This window comes from Cyrtonyx montezumae, unplaced genomic scaffold (genome assembly GCF_038088225.1).
Source record: "Cyrtonyx montezumae isolate F1298 unplaced genomic scaffold, pur_monq_1.0 scaffold_3, whole genome shotgun sequence".
Classification (NCBI taxonomy): Eukaryota; Metazoa; Chordata; class Aves; order Galliformes; family Odontophoridae; genus Cyrtonyx; species Cyrtonyx montezumae.
In genome coordinates, this window is record NW_027072034.1 from 39,461,216 (window position 1) to 39,478,919 (window position 17,704).

At 34.3% G+C, this 17,704-nt stretch overlaps 1 protein-coding gene across 3 annotated transcripts in view; it reads right to left on the minus strand.

The window, feature by feature from the left end:
• Window positions 1–14,867: 14,867 nt before the first annotated feature.
• The window catches only part of NLGN4X (neuroligin 4 X-linked), a 109,214-nt gene continuing 106,377 nt past the window's right edge, over window positions 14,868–17,704 (minus strand). For all 3 annotated transcript variants that reach the window (XM_065741296.1, XM_065741297.1, XM_065741298.1), the window contains one exon: window positions 14,868–16,559. In XM_065741296.1, coding sequence (XP_065597368.1) covers window positions 15,710–16,559 — 850 coding nt within the window. In that variant the 3' untranslated portion in view covers window positions 14,868–15,709. The remainder of the gene's footprint in view (window positions 16,560–17,704) is intronic.

The following is a 17,704-nucleotide window of genomic DNA, read 5'->3' on the forward strand; positions in this document are numbered from 1 at the left end:
CTATAAGTGAAACAAAGGATAATAAATATGTATGCATCTAAGATATTTCCCATATAAAAATCTCAGATGAGATAAATTATATGCTTACACTGGAATAAATTATTCTTTGATGTCAGTAAAATAATCTGAATACCTTTCTCTTCCTGGGGCTTCCTTTTCTTTTCTGCATGTGTTGTTTCTATATTATTTAATCCAATTAAGTGTGGATGTTGTTTTGTGATAAAATTTTCTACAGTCTCCAGTGGTGAACTGTGACTCTACAGAAGGAATTAAAATCTGAGATGTAGTGTGTGAGTACTAATTCTGGTGATATTTTTAATTAAAAAAAAAAACCAAAAAACTAATATGTTTCAGTTAGAATAAGGTAAATCCTGCAAATACATTATAAATGTATTAATTGTAAATGTTTTACTATGGATAAGCTAAAATTAGAACTCATAATTAATACAAGACCAGTAATTTGTTTTTTCATCATTTAGCAGAGAGGAAAAAGACATTAAAATGGTCTCAAATTAGGACATAAAAACTGTTACACATTTTTCTTATTTTTAAGAGAGCATGACCATCTTTCTTGATTCACCAGTGTTGCATGTAGTTGGAATTTTGCTATTGCTTTTAGAGGGAACAGATTTAGGCTGATTTATAAATTCATGATAAAAGGACTAGTAATTAAAGCTTTGCAAGAGCATGCCTAGTGCTTTCCAAAGTCACAAATGGGCACCTAACTCTTTCAGGTCTAAATGTTTGCATATTTTACCTATTATGATAGGTGAGTGTGATAATAAGTTTTTGACTAGATTTCTAGGGGTCCCTTCCAACCCCTAGAATTCTGTGAGTTAACATTTTCCACATTTATCTTCAAGAGTGAATTTTGATGTGAAAGCTTGAAATCATTTCATATATATAACTCTAATTCTGATGTATTTAAACATAACAATAATAAAAAATAAAGGGGACAGTAAAGGGGACAGTTCAAGGGAAAAGAAGATATTTAAGTTATTTTCAGCGTAGTTTAATTTAAAGGAAATATGACTTCCATCCTCCTAAGGAGCTAGAAGGGACATTTTTCAACTGTGAACTATGGCCAAGAGAACCTTGACAGACCACTACTGGGTTCTTGGCATGTCTTTGTAGCATAAGGTGCCTCTTCACACTTGAGGTTGTTGCTCCTCGTTCCATCCTTTCTGTCTCGTATAATGATAAATTACCTCTAATCTACCATCTGTTAGATTTTCCGCTCCTTGAGAATGCTTGTCTATATAACTGGTATAAAATCTGTGCTTGCAGATACACAGGTCAATGAACTCTTCTCCCAAAAATGCTCAAGAGAGAATAGGTCTGCTTTTACAGATCGTGGTGTGGGGACCCATTTAAATTACCTCTTGAGGTAGTGATGCAGGACAGTGAGCATTCAGAATTCCAAATGAAAAGTCAAAAATGTACATTAGAATAGCTGATTTACAAATAAGTATTAAACATTATCATGGTGCACTCCTTGAGAAAACAATGGACTGTGACAATTAAGACATACTAAGGTATTCTTTTGTATGTTTAGAAGAAAAACTGAACAGAATACATTATCTATTTTCTACAATGAACAAAACTTATGCCTACTTTTGACTACAGTAATCACCTTGTCCCTTCACCAACTCAGTTTTTATGGCATAGTCCTTTTATGTCTTTGTACTGATAGCAGTTTCTTTTTTCAGTGTGAAATCTCAATCCAAATGCTCCAGAGATATTTCAGAAATGCTTGCTACAGACAGTCCATGATTACAATCAGATTGATTCAGTTGGAAGGGACCTTCAAAAACCATCTAGTCTGCCTGCCAGACCAATTTCAGTGCTAACAAGATGTTTGAGAATATTATTAAAGACATTATCCAAATGTCTCAAAAAGTAACAGGCTTAGGATAGCAGCCACCTCTTCAAGAAACTTGTTCTAGTGTTTGGCCACTCTCACAGTAAAGAAATTTTTCCTAATCCAGACTGAATCTCCCCTGGTGCTGCTATATGTTATTTCCACACATTCTGTCATCAGTTACCATGGAGAAGAAACCAGCCCTTCCTTCTCCCCATTTCCCCTCATCAGGAAATTGCAGAGAGCAATGAGATTGCTTTTCAGTCTCTTCTTCTCCAAGTCAGAGCCTTTCTGAATCACACTTTTTCCCATATACCATGGAAAGTCACTAACACTGTAATACCACAAAAATGTCGACATTTTGGTATAGTTCTTATCCCACTCACCTGGGTTCAGTGGTGCTGGTCCCAATTTGAGCTAGGTATAAGTATGGTTTTTTTTTTTAACCCTCAGCAAGTATAATTTTATTTTTCCAGTAGCCAAACAAACAAACAAACAAAAAGAATGGTTAGGACATTAGGAACTTAATTTTCATTGTTTTTTCATTATTGAAAATTGTTTACTTAACACTCAGTCTTTCCCTCACAGTTTTTCTATCAGTTTTACCTCTGGCTCTAAACATTCCAGAGCACAGCCATTCTCTTTTTCTTCTTCTCTTTCTCCAAATACAGTGCTATGTCTGTTCTGCTTCCGCCTTCACCATAAACATACCTTCCTTTTGGGTTTCACTGTTTTCTCATGTCTTTCCACTCTTCCTTTCCTTCTTGATAGCTGCATGAACTACAGCAACCCTCTCCATTCTCTGTCCCACTGGCACTGGTTGATTTTTTTTTTCCTACATGTAACTAGTGTACATAGAGCAGTAGTCAGAAAAAGCCGTTTCTTCATATACAGATGAGCATAGCTTAAAGGATGTTTGCAGTTGAATCATGATGGAGCAGTCCAGAGCTGCTGAATGCTACATCATTATTCCCAACCGGAATATCTGAGGTCTCCTTGTCTTGGAGTAATAATACCAATCACTTATAAACTAGAAAGCAGATTACCAAGAAAGCAAAGAGCAAGAGGAACTTGCTAAGCCACTAAGACTTTCCTCGTCATACCTGTAATTTCTAAATCTGCAGATCATTATGATGTAAGGCTTATAAAATCTGCTATTTAAGTGTCCTGGAAGACAGTCATTAAGAAATAGAAACAATTAAAGAATATCTGCATTATCCAAATGCTTCAACAGCAATAAAAGCTTGCTGTTGTCACTGAGATTACTTTTCTACTTCCAGCTTGAAAACTCCACTTTTGAGTTCACAAATATTCAGTTTTCAATCTCTTGTAAAGCTTATATGTCTTGTAAAGCATATATGTATGTACAAGTTTCCATTTTATAATAATTAAAAGGTAATTGACTTCAATCATTTTAGATTACATTTTTGGGATAAGGTATAAAATTACAAAAAGTGAGCCTTAGAAGAAAGTTTTGACACCCAGGTACAGAAGTTCAGATATTATTGGGATGACTAATAGGCAACTAAAAATGCTCATTTTCTTCTAATATCATTATCACATTGTAGATCTTTTTATTTGTTGTTTCTACTGCGGCTAATGCGTTCAGACAGGCTACAGACAAGATATCATAGAAATATAGACAGTAAAAATTCTCTATGTCAGAAATAGCTTGCCATTTAAGGGTCAAATCTGCTTTGCCTAAATACAGTAATACAAATGACTTCAGTTTTATGTCAGGTACTGCAATTCTTCACACTTCAAATATTTCATGCAATTAAAACCAGTTTCTTTTTCGTTTTCTTTTTTCCCCTTTTTTTTCCCACAATTTTTTTGGTTCCTATCTTGATTTCTTTCCTGTTACAATTTCAATTTTTTAAGTCCATCTAGCTTAAAATCAGTTTTGAGAAAATAAATCTGACTATAAAAGCTGCAGTAAAACTTTTGCATGTGAGATACAGATATTCAGAATTAGGTAATTATCGTTTGTATAATTCCACTGAGCCATAAGGAAGATAAAATATTTTTTCTCAGACACAAGGATATCCCTTTTTTGTTTTGTTGCTTGATTTGAAATTACCCCATGGAAACTGTATTTTTAGTCCCTCTGATCTTAAACTTACTCACAGAGACATAGATTTGATAAAATGAAATAGAATATTTTGCTTATTTAAAGCCTTCAGATGTTCGAACTCCCTCATTCAAAGCAGCACTAAAAATACAGAAATTTAGGTTTCAGTGCAGTACACTGCTAAAATTATCAAATGTCAATTATTTTTTTAATTAATATAATTGCACCAGAAGTGCGAAACATAACAAAAACTATTATTTCAACAGATCTTTAACTTTGATTCTTTAAAAATATGGGTTCTTTTATATCTCCTATTTGCTCTAAAAGTTTCACATACCTGGGAAACGTTGAGAGCTTCAAAAAGTTTAAGTTAATGGTTATTCAGTAGAAGAAAAAAGAGAAATATAATGGGATATGAAGTGTCATACACACAAATGTTGACTTTAATCAAGCAATATACTCATGGTAAAGAAAAAGCTTTTAAAATGTTGATTTGTACTTTTAAAGACAATAGAAATGATGTACTTAGGCTAGTGAACATACTCAAATAGGTGCAAGTTTTATTTTCTATGAGATTAGGATGACTTGTATAACTTTTGTCTTTCATGATTTAATTCTTTTAGATTTTTTTTTAAAGAATCATATGCAAGTTAATTTATGTACTGAAAATATGTGTTTTCACATGCCTTTAATGAAAAGGTCTTAAAATTTAGGCTTTGTACTAGATTGTGAGACAAATTAAGAGCTTGTCTTTATCTGATCCCAGAATTTTAAGGGAAGTAAGGAAAAAAAATGTTGTTCTGTGTACATTTCTTATTTAACACCAGGGCTTATAACTGAAATATGCAAAACTAAAGTAGTAAAAAAAACCCAGATTTAACACTAGAATACTCACTATGTCTTAAGTAGAAAATAAACTGTCACATAACTAACTGTTCCTTTTCCACAGTCTCGTAAAAAACCTATTATTTCCAGCTGTAATATTTAATTAGATGTAAACAGTGAGGAGCTACACAGCCTAACACTGAAATTCATAATTCTTATCCCCAAAAATCTCATAATAAAAAGTATTATCAAAGTGAGCAGCAAAGCACAAGAAATGTGGCAGTACCTAGGTTTGATAATGCCATAGGAGAGCAGGAAAATTAAGCATTAATTTTGGAAAAGTTCTGAAGTCCTGAAGGTTAGTAGTAATAGCAGTATTTTCTTTTATATGCCTACTCACATTATCCTTGAGTGGCTGGCATTTTAAGTTAGCATCAGGAACACATAACATGTAATAAAATGAGGAAGTAATTTGCCACTAACATGTTTAACAAAAGATTTGGAGTTATGAAAGTAGGTAGCAAACAGAATTACACTTAATAATAGTTCTATCTGCTATATTTCAAGAAAAAGGGAAAACTAGTATACTTTTTCCAGTATGTCTAAAGTCAACAGTGGGAAGTGCTTTTTTTTTTAATAAATAGAGCTTAGCAGAATTTCAAGACAAATACATGTTCTGTAAATGATTTTCAGACTGTGAAGTTTAGGAAGCATTTTGTGGTTGAAATCAAAGGCAGTGAACCATGTGAACCATGAACTGAACTTAGAAAGCAAGATGAATTAGCCTTGACAGGGTGGGAAATGTCTATCATCTTATACCCCAAAGCCATATTCATAAATTTCAACCCTGTAAAATGCAAGAGGGACAAGAACTGATGCCAGAGCTGTGCAGAAGTGTCAGAGCATTTGTTTTGCATCCATGGATCTCAGCTATTTGCTTGGAGAAAGGGGGTGCCGTCATCTGTCTCAGTAGATGTCTTCATAGAAATAAAATCCAACTCTGCTCCAAGTCTGCTTATAACATGAATCAAAGTTTAATTTGTGAGGGAATTTTGATAAATGGGAATGGGGAGGTTTTCTTTTACAATATGCTCCTGCTCCAAGTGAAAATATTAACATAAACACACCTTAGCATTACAGTGCTGCTCCTTGCTCTCTGCACTGTTTTCTGAACTACTATTCGCATTGTATGCTTCCTGATCTTTCCTCTTCCTGTTTTCTGGAAGATCTCTTCAGTACGCTCTCTGTTCAGTTAATACAGGCTCAGATCACTTCCACATTTTTCACGTCTGTGTTTAACTGTCCCCTTCTGTAGCTTGCCATCCTCCTGACTTGGGTTTCTGCATTCTGGATCACACATTTTTACCCATGCCTCATCTCTCACAGGTGAATGAGATTCATTCTCTTTCTCTGAGGAAAGACTGAGAACTAGTTTCTGCAACATAATTATGACAGCTGAGGAATCATTCACCAAATTAGTGAAGAAAAGGCAAGTCATATGGCCAGCTATCTCTCAGTTACATTTTCGTTTGCATCTTTGGGAAAAATGAGTGCATGTATCTGGAAAAAAAGTTTGAAATGTGTTCCAAAATACCAGTGAAATGCATTGATATCTTTCACATTGTGATAATAAATAATTGAAAGTGAGTTGCATAATTTGGCACTGAAAACTGACAGCCAAGAAGCAAATAATGACAACATCCATGTATACATCATAATTATTTCAGTATACACAGATTGATGTAGAAATATGTCCCAGATATCTAAATAAGTAGCCTTCCAGGATGCTTGACTAGAAAGCATACCTACATTTTGTCAAATAGGATATGATATAAAATGACTTCTGTGTTTTCATGGTTCAAATTTTACAATGCAGAAACTACTCTGAAACCAGCTGCTTAAACTTTTGAGGTATATAACAATCCCACACAAAAAAGCAATACTGTTTTGTTCTTTTTTTTTTTTTCCCCATTCAAAAATTCTTGTTTACTTCTTTGAATCAGCTCACGTTTGTTTTATAAGTTTCTATAATATCCCTGAGGGGAAACTAATAAAAAATACAACTTTCAAATCCCATCAAGAAGGAAAAAAGCACTATTATGCCTTAAGTGCATTTTCTTAAGAGCTGTAAAAATAAAATGTAGTCATTTACTTTAGACCTAATGCAGCTGTTCCTGCAAAACAAGTGGATAGTGTCATTCTCCTTTCTTATTAAAGCAACATTAGGGAAGTTTGAGCAAATTGAATTACAACTATAAAAGTCAGAATAAAGTTTACAGCTGTTGAAAGAAGTTTGACACTGTGCATCTCCAAGCACTTTAATTGTCCAGTGGTTTATTTCTATACTTCTAGGAAGAGCAGAGACAACAGTAAATTTCTACAAGGTCACATGGTTTTGTAGCTTTCTTTAGTATAAAGCCACAAACTGGGATGTTCTGTACTTATCTGCTCCTCCAGGATTACTTGCAAGCTTCATATTATTAAAGGTGAACTCCAGATTCATGACCAGATTCATGAGAACTTACAGAAATTGATGAATTACTTCTGTAAGATGTGAGGTTAACAGAATAAATAATACCAAAAGGTATTATAGCCAAGATATTTTATGGATGAGATAATTAGATTATTAGATTAAAGTGACAGAAAAGCAACAATCAAAATAAAGGAAAAATGCTCATTGGTATCCTAGGCTTGTGATAGGAAACTCCAAAGGAGCAATCTCCAGAAAGAGATCCTTCCCCAGTGGTGGTCAGCCCTTAAATGGGGTCTAGGAGAGGTGGAGCCAGACTGCACCCCTTCTGGTCACACAGGAGAATTACCTTCACCTGGGCTCCAATGGCTAACTCAGTGCTCACCTCAGGTGATCAATCAGTGGTTCAGGCTGTGATTCAACAGTTCCCATACAACGTCAAACTACAGTGATTTTATTAATAGGAATTATCTGTATTTTCTGTTTTGTAGTTGGTATTGTCTTTCACAGGATCTTTGTTGAAAAGACTTTTACATTTCTTATTGTTCATGTCTTAGTAAACTGCTGAGTGACAAGGAAATTGTAAACCGGCTCTGTCAGCACAGTTATCAATATTTTACCATATTTTGTGTTGGTCCCTAGATAGATGACAGCCTCCTGTTGAACAAACTGTCCTCCACAAGGAAATACTTTAAACACAAGTTCTAGAGATGTTGTGTTGGTAGCAGGAACTGAAGAATATCTAATTCCTGATAGAACTGTCAGTTATCCAAAGCTTCAGCAATTAGAGTCTTTAGTTGTCTTTAGCTGTGTGCTGCAGGCCTGAGAGCTGCCAGCAGTTATCCCATGGGTCCTTGTTATATATTACTTTATATCCACGGACTCAGCAAGAAAAGGTAAGTAACTTTGTACTTACTGTTTATGGAAGCAGTAATGTATAGAGCTGTTGCAGGTGAAACAAAATATTTTACTTATGTGCGTATTCACCTCTTCTGTGGCTAGATCTCAAGATTCAAGCTACCCAAATATCATTTTTGATATCTTAAGGGCCAGTTGTTACTGGAACACAGAATGTTATAGGGGCCTTCCTTTTCCAGCCCTCTACATCAGGAAAGCAGATTTTGAGCATAATCCCTGTCTGTTGGCTTCAGCATACAAGATGGTTCTCCAGATGGGACCTGCTCCTGGTTTCTATTTTCATTACTCCCTATTTATCATGTTCAGCATCTCTCCTTTCTTGGAATTAAATGATTTGAAAGCTTATTTAGTCATTTACAGACATAAGAGCACATTTCATTTTATTGTATTTTCTACCAAAGCAGCACTATTTTCGAGCAAAAGTAGGGCATATTGGGTTCTAATTCAGTGCCTAGATGAGTACTGTAGATTACATTCAAATCTAAATCCTTGTGGTATAATGTTGACAAAACTCCTTTGTTCAAAATCCCGTTATAAACTAATTATCTCTACTGATTTCATTTGACTAGTCCCTGTAAAAACCTGGTTTTTTTTTCTGTTGACCAATCTATATAGAAATCCATCACATTGTTCTAATTTCACATCTCACTATATCATATCATTTTGTATTTCTGCCTGTCAAATTCATTTAGAAACCATGTGCATTTAATTCCTATTTATTTTAAACCCTTCTTCCTTCAATTTCTTTGCTACTGCTTACAGGGTCTCTTGAAAGTACAAACTCCATTAAGAAATGTTTTCTCAGTATCCTCTTCTATTCCTGAAACATGCAAATTCTACTCTAGCTTCTGAAGTGGGATATACAGTGACTGAAGTGTAGAAAGCACTCTGCAACCATTCTCCATCAAGTTCAGCTTGTTGCTTTTAAAAAATAACCACCAATGAAGGATACTAGAGTGTGATCCTCAGTATCTAAAGTTTCTGTGAGCTTTAACTTTGCTCTTGTTTAAATATATTTGATGCATTGTAATATAGTTTTTAAGTATGAAAATGGTAATTATATTTATTTCCACAGATATTAGAAAGAAGTATCTTCCTCAGGTGGGAGCCAGTAAACAAATATACCATGAATTCCTGCCATTAAAGGCTATCTGTGCCAGGCATCTACTAGTTTGCTCTGATGGGAAAAGTTTTGTAAAAGGCTTAATAAATTGAAATGTTTTAGATTATTTTTGCTGTTTTTTTTCTTTTAATGATATAGGGTAATTTAAATCTTTTATCTAAACAAGAATTATAAGCAACAATAATGACATTTTAGTATTTAAGAAAACTTGGTATGTGATATCAATGGACTGATTATCTGTAATTCACAAACAGTAGAGAAAAGAAACAAATACTGACAATGAATGATAAAACAAGAGGATCTGGCTCCAAGCTGACACTTACCACTAAGACAAGCACCATGCCAAACTACAACTGTTGGGATGGCAAAAAATGCAGGCAGCTCAGAGATAAAGGCATTTCAAAGATTACAAATTGTTATGTAAATATAGTTACGTAAATATTCCTTCAGAGGAACATTTTGGGCACTAAAAACAGGGAAAGGAAAACGAAAAATGCTCTGTCATACAGCACAGAATAGAACACATCTGGGGACAAACATAACTGTTGTGACAGGAAAAAAATCCTCTTTATCTCTCAGGGAAGTATCTGATGAAATAGAGATAAAATATAGGGATGAGTTAGGTACAGCAAAGAGCATGACATGAAATACCACAAGCTGAGAAAGTGGTCTCTAGAAATTAGATATTGTTTTTAAATAAAGCACTGTTAAAGTTTACAATATTTTTGTGGCATGTTTTGGCTGTAGGGGAGAAGATAGCTACTTCCTAGTCTAAGTAAATATATGTCTGTTCTGAGTTTGGATTTCTTTTATTATTAAACCAGGAATTTGAGCAATGGGACTACCCTGAAGTATCTGGATAAACTGTAATTCCTGACAAGAGGTAGGAGTGGAAAAAAATTTTATGCTTTCAGTACCTGAGGGTAGGAAACAAAAAGATGTCATCTGTTTCATTTCTCATTTACGTAAGTGGATATTCAAGAAATTACCAGAACTGGCTGGAAATATCTTGCTATTTTTTATGGGGAAGGGGCAGAAAATGAAGATGGGAAAATGTGCATATTGTAAACATTTGTCCACTTTCAAATGAAAAAGCATAACATGTAGTTAAGTTATTACCTGCTTATTCTACATTTCAGATATTGCAATATTAACATATGTCCTCATTAATTATCTCTGCAGTTTATTTGGATTCTGACAAAACTCTTTGTCTCATCTGGATTTTGTGATTGTATTGTAACAGTGAGGGCTGCTCCAAAAGTAATACCTCCTTTTTATTATGTAGGCTTATGTTATCAAAAGTAAATATTGGTGGCATGGCAGTAGAAGCTGAACCTTCCTGCCAATATCTCGCTACATTTTGTTGTTATACAACAGAAGGCAGCAGAGAGGAAGTCTGACAAAATAGCATCTGAAATGAAGTGTGGATGAAGCAAAGGTATGAAACTGAATTCCTCCACAAATTAAGAATTGCACCCACTGATGTTCACTGCCACTGGACAAATGTTTATGGAGAACAAACAGTGGATGTGAGCACAGTGAGGTAGTGAGCGACACATTTCAGCAGTGATGACAATGATGTGAAAGAGAAGCCACGTTCCAAACGTTTGCACATGTTAAATCACTGGAGAAAACACATAGCTAATGGTGGAGGCATTACTTTTGGAGCAACCTATAATTCCTCAGTGATGTGGGTTTCACTACCATAGAAAATTTGGATAAACTAGTATGAGAGGGTCATAAAAAAGTGAAAACATAAGTTCCAAAAACATAACTAACAGAGTGAGAGCCTTGGTGGCCATAGCTGAAAAACAGACAAAATGGTTTGAATCAAGACTGCAACCCAAAGTGATATGTTGTTTATTATGCTACAGCTCAAGCAAGTTATTTAAACATTTCCAAATCCCTCCCTTATTTTTTGTTTCCATTAGTAAAAGGTCAGTACCTTACTTAATTTTGAGGTGATGGGAGATATTTTTAAACATTACAATATTAAATGCATAATATCATAATTTCTAGTGGGATGAAAATCCCAGTTTTACCAGCTACTAATGGCCTCTGGAGAGATTCAGGCTGCTGAGATTTGTGATGTCAAACAGCTGTAGATGAAAATGTGAAAAACAGTTGACACTAATTAAATAATACAGGTATAAATCTACAAATCTTAGACAAGCATAAAATTGTCATGATATTCTCTCATACGATTTTTATGTGATATAAAATACCATTTAATTTTCATACTCTTAAGTGCAAATAGGAACATACTAATCTGCAGATTTGTATCTCAGACAGCAAAGAAAGAAAACAACACAATATTTAATTAGCAAGAACAAACTTCTGAAGCTTTTTTTTTAATGTGAAATTCATAACTGCAAAAAAGGTTATTTATTGAGTTCACCCAGCAATTTAAGGTGAACAGTCCACAGAAATGACACAATTATAGCCTCTTTTCTTCTGTATGAACTAACTCTAAGCAAGCTGTGAAATTTCAGTTTACCTGTAATTAAACATGTTTGCTGAACAATTCTAAATCTGCAGTTTATTTGCAAAAGCCTTATATACAAATTGAATATTCAAAATTCAAGCTGCTTGATTAGGTCAGTAGGCACATAGTATGTTTCTATCTCAGAAGCTTGGTTTTCGTATCAGAAATCTGATATGAATCATTCAGAATTTGCTTTTTGCAAATACTCTTTAATAATACGCTCAAAATTCATCAAATCTTATTGTTAGTACTTCTATTCAACAGAATAATTACAGAAAGCAAACAATAACCAGCCAAAATTACTAAAATCCCTGTGTACCTTTCCAGTGAAGGGAAACCTGATCAACAAATTGAATTTAATAGCATAAAAGAACAAACTATATTTGCTTACTCAACTCTTGAAGGAAGAATACTGACATATCTGCAATATATGTAAATCCTCTAAATATATACGAGTAACTTATATTGCTACTCCTACATATTTTTCTAACAAAACTTGTCATTTATCTTAATTTAAATACAAAAAAGCGAAAGTATATTTACTTGTGGAGGCTGGATGTATTAGATTTTCTGAACCATTTGAACCTTAATTTGGAAGATATATTTTTCAGCTGCTAAGCTATACATTAATGTGAAAAGCTGCTTACCTAAGCTCCTTTTCAATGCTACGGAAAATACTAAAAGAACAATTAAACCATTGCTTCAATGGGAGTTGCAGTGCATACAGATAATATATAAAAGGAATTGATTCTCCTGTCTTCATTGTCTTAGTTTCTTTCCTTTTATTGGTAGGCTTATGGAGCTAGAAATGCCATGAAAACTCACTGGTAACTTAACGGTCTGACCTCTGTTATTTTAATATTCATGTGTTGTGTATCAAGGCATCATTTACATTAGATAAAGAAGTGGAGATGGGGCAGAAAACATACTTCTGAAAGACTTTCTATTAAAAAAAAGGATGAACACGTAGTTCTTTGCACAAAGCATTAGAAAATACTGTGATATTTATTATTAAAAATGCTGCTGAAAAGTTTATACATATGTGTCCAGCCATATATATCTTCTATCATTACTTAAGGCAAAAAAACAAAAGATCGCAAAACAATAACAGAAGAAACCATTAAACCCTGCGTGCCTCGTAAGGTCAAGAATATAAGCCTGGGAAAGTACTCTTGTTTTTCTTTTACAGTTTTCAAAGTATATTTTGTTATTATCATTATAGAATTCTATTAAGACCCTATAAATCTGTTCCCTCTATAAATCATACATCAGTCCAGATGTATTGAATTATTGAATCAACTTGATTGCAATTACTTTTAAAAGCTAAAATCATTCACTTACAGGAACTTTTTTTTTACCCATATGTCACAAGCCTGACACAGTACTGTACATATTGCTAGCAGAAGACAATTGGAAGTACTAAACAAATACTGTAATTCACATTACAAACATACCCAACTGATTGTGATGCCAAGCATCAATACCTTTTTTCTTTTTTTTCTTTTTTTTTTAACTGTTTTCTTATTTTTCTTATTTTTATTTTTTTAAGTTATTATCTTAAGAGTTATGAACTGCTGCATCTCAGCTGAGGCATCACATAGGTGGCAGGAGTGGACCTGTCTAGAGTCAGCATTAATCAACATTATGTGATGGATCAGTGAAAAAGGTGGTTTTCCATTTGCTACGACTTGTACTTTGGGCTTGTTGCTTCATCACATTCCAACCTGAGCATCCAGGTCTGGTAATAGTACATTTATTGCAGATAAGGGATTATATCAGCCACGTGTTGAATTTTTATCATATAATTAACTTTCCTTTTATTTTTTTTTCCTTCAGAATCTGTTTTACTGCGTGCTTCAACAAGGAGTTATATTGACTTCAGTGAATCGCTTTGTCTTTGTCACCTTTATTCACCAGAAGGACTATTCCAAGATGTCTTAAAAAAAAATGCATAGAAAACAAAAAGAGGTACAAGGCATCCTGTGTTAGATTACTATGGGACATATGGTATTGATGCAGCTTAGTCATGAATTTATAATACAAAATACATCTGGGATAACCATGTTCAAGTGCAGATTAATTTTGATCAAATATCTTTGGTTACCAACTGTTGATGACGCAGTAAATTTCTGAGACAAAATACAAAGCAATCTTCATCTGTGATAACTTATTTTTAGCTTTTCACATTCAGATCAGTTGTTTGAATCAAACTGCGAAGTTCCTTATTTGATAGCACTGCAAGGCTCTTCCTGGTGAAGGAAGAGCAGAAGGGAATTATGAGCTAAGAGTTTTCACTTTCCTGACAATGTTATCTGGAATTTGAAATTACATTCAAATGCATAACATCTGATGACTTCTCTGCTTCTGCTTCTGCTTCCACAATGTTCACTAACAATGGGAATGCTGTGTAATAAAGCAGCAAAGTACTTTCTGACAGGTAGAATCTTCCCTCAAGTGCAAAAAAGAATAGTGGGCAGAGAAGTTCTTTAAACACTGTTCATTTCCGAACAGTTTCTGTTCAAGCCAACCAATCCATTATTTTCCAAACTTTCAAATTTCACTTTTTCTTTTGTTTATTGAAGCTGAGGAGGTATTTACTCAGCTGAGATCCCTCTGCAACTGCTGGTGAATATAGAGCAAGTTTGTTTGGAAAAGGCTGACATAAACAGGGTCCTTCATTGCTATTGTCAGGGCACAAAACTCCTAATTTATCTCAATAGCCAAGAACTGAAAAATTGACTCTTTGAACATATATTATTGGATGTCTCTTGGTTCAGTTCAACAAGCTCATGATAGTAATTGTTTTTTGTTTTCCATTATCATTTGTATTATTTTCCATTTTCATATCCAATGCTGTGTTGCAATTTAACAAAAGCTAACACAAAATTAAATTATATTAAAAAAAAAAAAAAGGTTTCAGAAAAGAACAGCAATCTCCTATGAATACTTTAACATGCACTAGTGTAACCTGTAAGAGAAAATATGCAGGTCACACAGACAACTTTATCCTCTGCATGACACCATGGCCTCATATAAATGAAATGTTAGAAAAACTGCATGTTTTTTTTTTCTTTTTTTCTTTCTTTCTTTTTTTTTTTTTTTTTGTTTACCACTAGTAATTAAGAAGAAAATCCTCCTTTGGCCTTGGAGGAAACAGAGGTGATATGACTAATGTATATACACATAGGTCACAACTGAATGCACAATCTTTCTAAAAGCTCTTTTCAAACTGAAAACATCAATAAAAGCTTCTTTTTTGTAGTTGTTTTTAAACGCACATCTATGTACATTTTTACAAAGTTTCTTTAGATATAGTTCAGGCTGGCAAGTCACCTCTTTGCACAGAACTATACGTATTTTACTGCATAGTCAGTCCTCCTCTTTTTTTTTTTTTCCATTTTTGTTATTAATAATAAAATTCTATTTCCCCCATCCGAATTACAGCTTCATATGCTGGGTAAAAGCCCATGGTGATGTCTTTGTTTTAACAAGGGCCATTCATTGTATGGCACATTAAGATTTTTTTATTTTATTTATTAAAAAGAAACCAAACAAAAAACAAACAAGAAGCCAAACAAAAAAACTAAAACCAGAACATCTGTACAGTCACTGGCTCTGTGTTCCAGAAGAGTCTGCTTTGCTTGTTATGCTCAAAACATCATTTTAAGTGACTTCTTCTGGCCTCAACTTTCAATTAAAGGGGTTGAGATCTTAAAGCAGTATTGTAATAGCAATGTACACTTTTCACATTTCACAGGGTTTATAGTTGATCTTTAACATCAGAGAGTTTCTTTGGGAAGGAACAGTAAGAAAATAATGACTGTCCTTCTCTTTTACTGGTTTTTACTTAATATTTGGACAAGATGTTCAATGTATGGTATTAGGACTTTTTCCTCTTCTTTTTTTTTTTTTTTTCTTTCTTTCTTCCAGGTGGCTTGTGAGGGGGAAGGGCTGAGCTATACCCTAGTGGTTGAATGTCCATGGGGCAAATTCGTACTGTTTTGTCCTCCACTGAAGGTGTTGAAAGTATGCAAAGGCTGCATTCCTGTTAATGTATTTGGGATCATGGTTATGGTGTTGGGAGTCATGAGTGGAATGTCATCTGGAGACCTTCTCAAAGTAAGCGTGTAGTCAGGCGGACAGGTTAGTCTCAGTGTGTCATGGGCCTGCAGTGATTCACACTCATGGTCATGTTCCAGCTGTTTCATCTGCAATGACATGATCTCTTCATTTTGTATGTGTGCAATATCATTGGTTGTGTTCCTTTGGGGGCTAGGGCGCCTGTGAGTCTCGTGACGCCGCTTGTCCTTCTTGTAATATAACGCAGCAAAAGCTAAAATATTGAGGAACAGCAAGGATGCTCCCACAGCAATGGTGACACTCAGCTCTGTGGAGTAATCTCGCTTGTTTTCTATCAGAACTGTTGTATCCTCAGGAGCTGTTTTATGAGTGTCTTTTGAATGTTTGGGATTGTTGGCAGGTGTCATTGCTGGGCGTTTGGTGGCTGGCCACAATTTACCAGGAGAGCGTCGGGTAACATATGGAAATGATGTCATGTCAGGAGGGGGTACTTTAGTTGTTGTGGAAACATACTGAAAAATTTCATTCAGGTTGTGAAGGTGTGGCACAAGCTCCAACCAGAAAGCAACTTTTGTTGCTCGGTAGTGATCACGAACTCGGGGTTTCAGGCCAATATGCAGATAAAGCTGATCTTTTGGATTGTATTTGGACCAGGCTACTTCTTCAAAGCGGTTGGGTTTTGTGTGGATGAACTTTGTGTCTTGTGGAACAGGCTGGTTTGGATCTCTACAAAAATAAAAAGCAATATTATAGTCATATTAAAGCAGCAACAACAACAACAAAACTCTGTCCCGTAATAAATGGTTAATCTTACACTTAACCCAAAAATGGAAGCTAGGAAAACTTCCCAAAATTTGCAATGCACGTTAATATGCAGACAAAAGACTAAATACTTACTGTACAGTGTATCTCAGACTCAACAATGCTTCCTTGAAAGAAAACAAAAAAAGAATGTGCTACCAAAAGCACATCTGAAGTTTTGTAAGGCAGTCGCATACTCTAAAATAGTCTTAGGGAAGTATTAATTATCTACTCTCATAGTTACTAAAGGTTTAGGCTCAGCCCTTCTCAAGATTTGACATCAGCATTCTCAGTTATGATACCACTTCTTCCACTGTTGTAGCATTACACATCTAATCTCTATGAAAATGTTGAAAATCCATGTGACCATGAGAATTTATACTGAATGTGTATTACATAAAACCTTTCAAAACATAAAGTATCAGGGCTAATATAGATAACTGGGTACAATTTGTCTATGTGTTCCTTTACTGAGCTATTAATACCCCATTGTTCTGATGTCTACTTTGGGAAAAAGCCTTTGAACTATTACTCTGTCACAAATCATTCCATAATTTGCATTTTGCATTAAGTGTTCAGTGCACAAGAAACTATACAGGCATAGGAACCTTTGTTCTGTCCCAGCTTCTATGGATAAGACCTTTGTTAGCTGGCAAGTTTTATATTAGTTAACTAAGTAGTGGTAGTTAAAAACATTATTGCAACTAAATATGTGGGTTAAAAATTTGATATTATCTCTTTGCTATTGTACTGAACTTTGGTTAACCCAAATATTGAATTACAATAATGTTTTTCTATCTTTTTTTCTCATTTTTTTTCTTTCAAAAATATTCCAAATAAAGACAAGTCTGTAGCACAAAAGGTATTTAAAATGATTAATGTATCCAAGTCCTTACAAGTTAGGCAAACTTTATTTAGATAAATATAACTTTCTCTGAGCATGAACAAATAAAGAATTTTAAATATATGTAATAGTGTATTATTCTTATCTACATTAGTGTAGATCCTCTCTAGCAGTAAAGCATATTTTCGGAGACTTTGTGATGTATCTTATTGAGAGCATATGATTG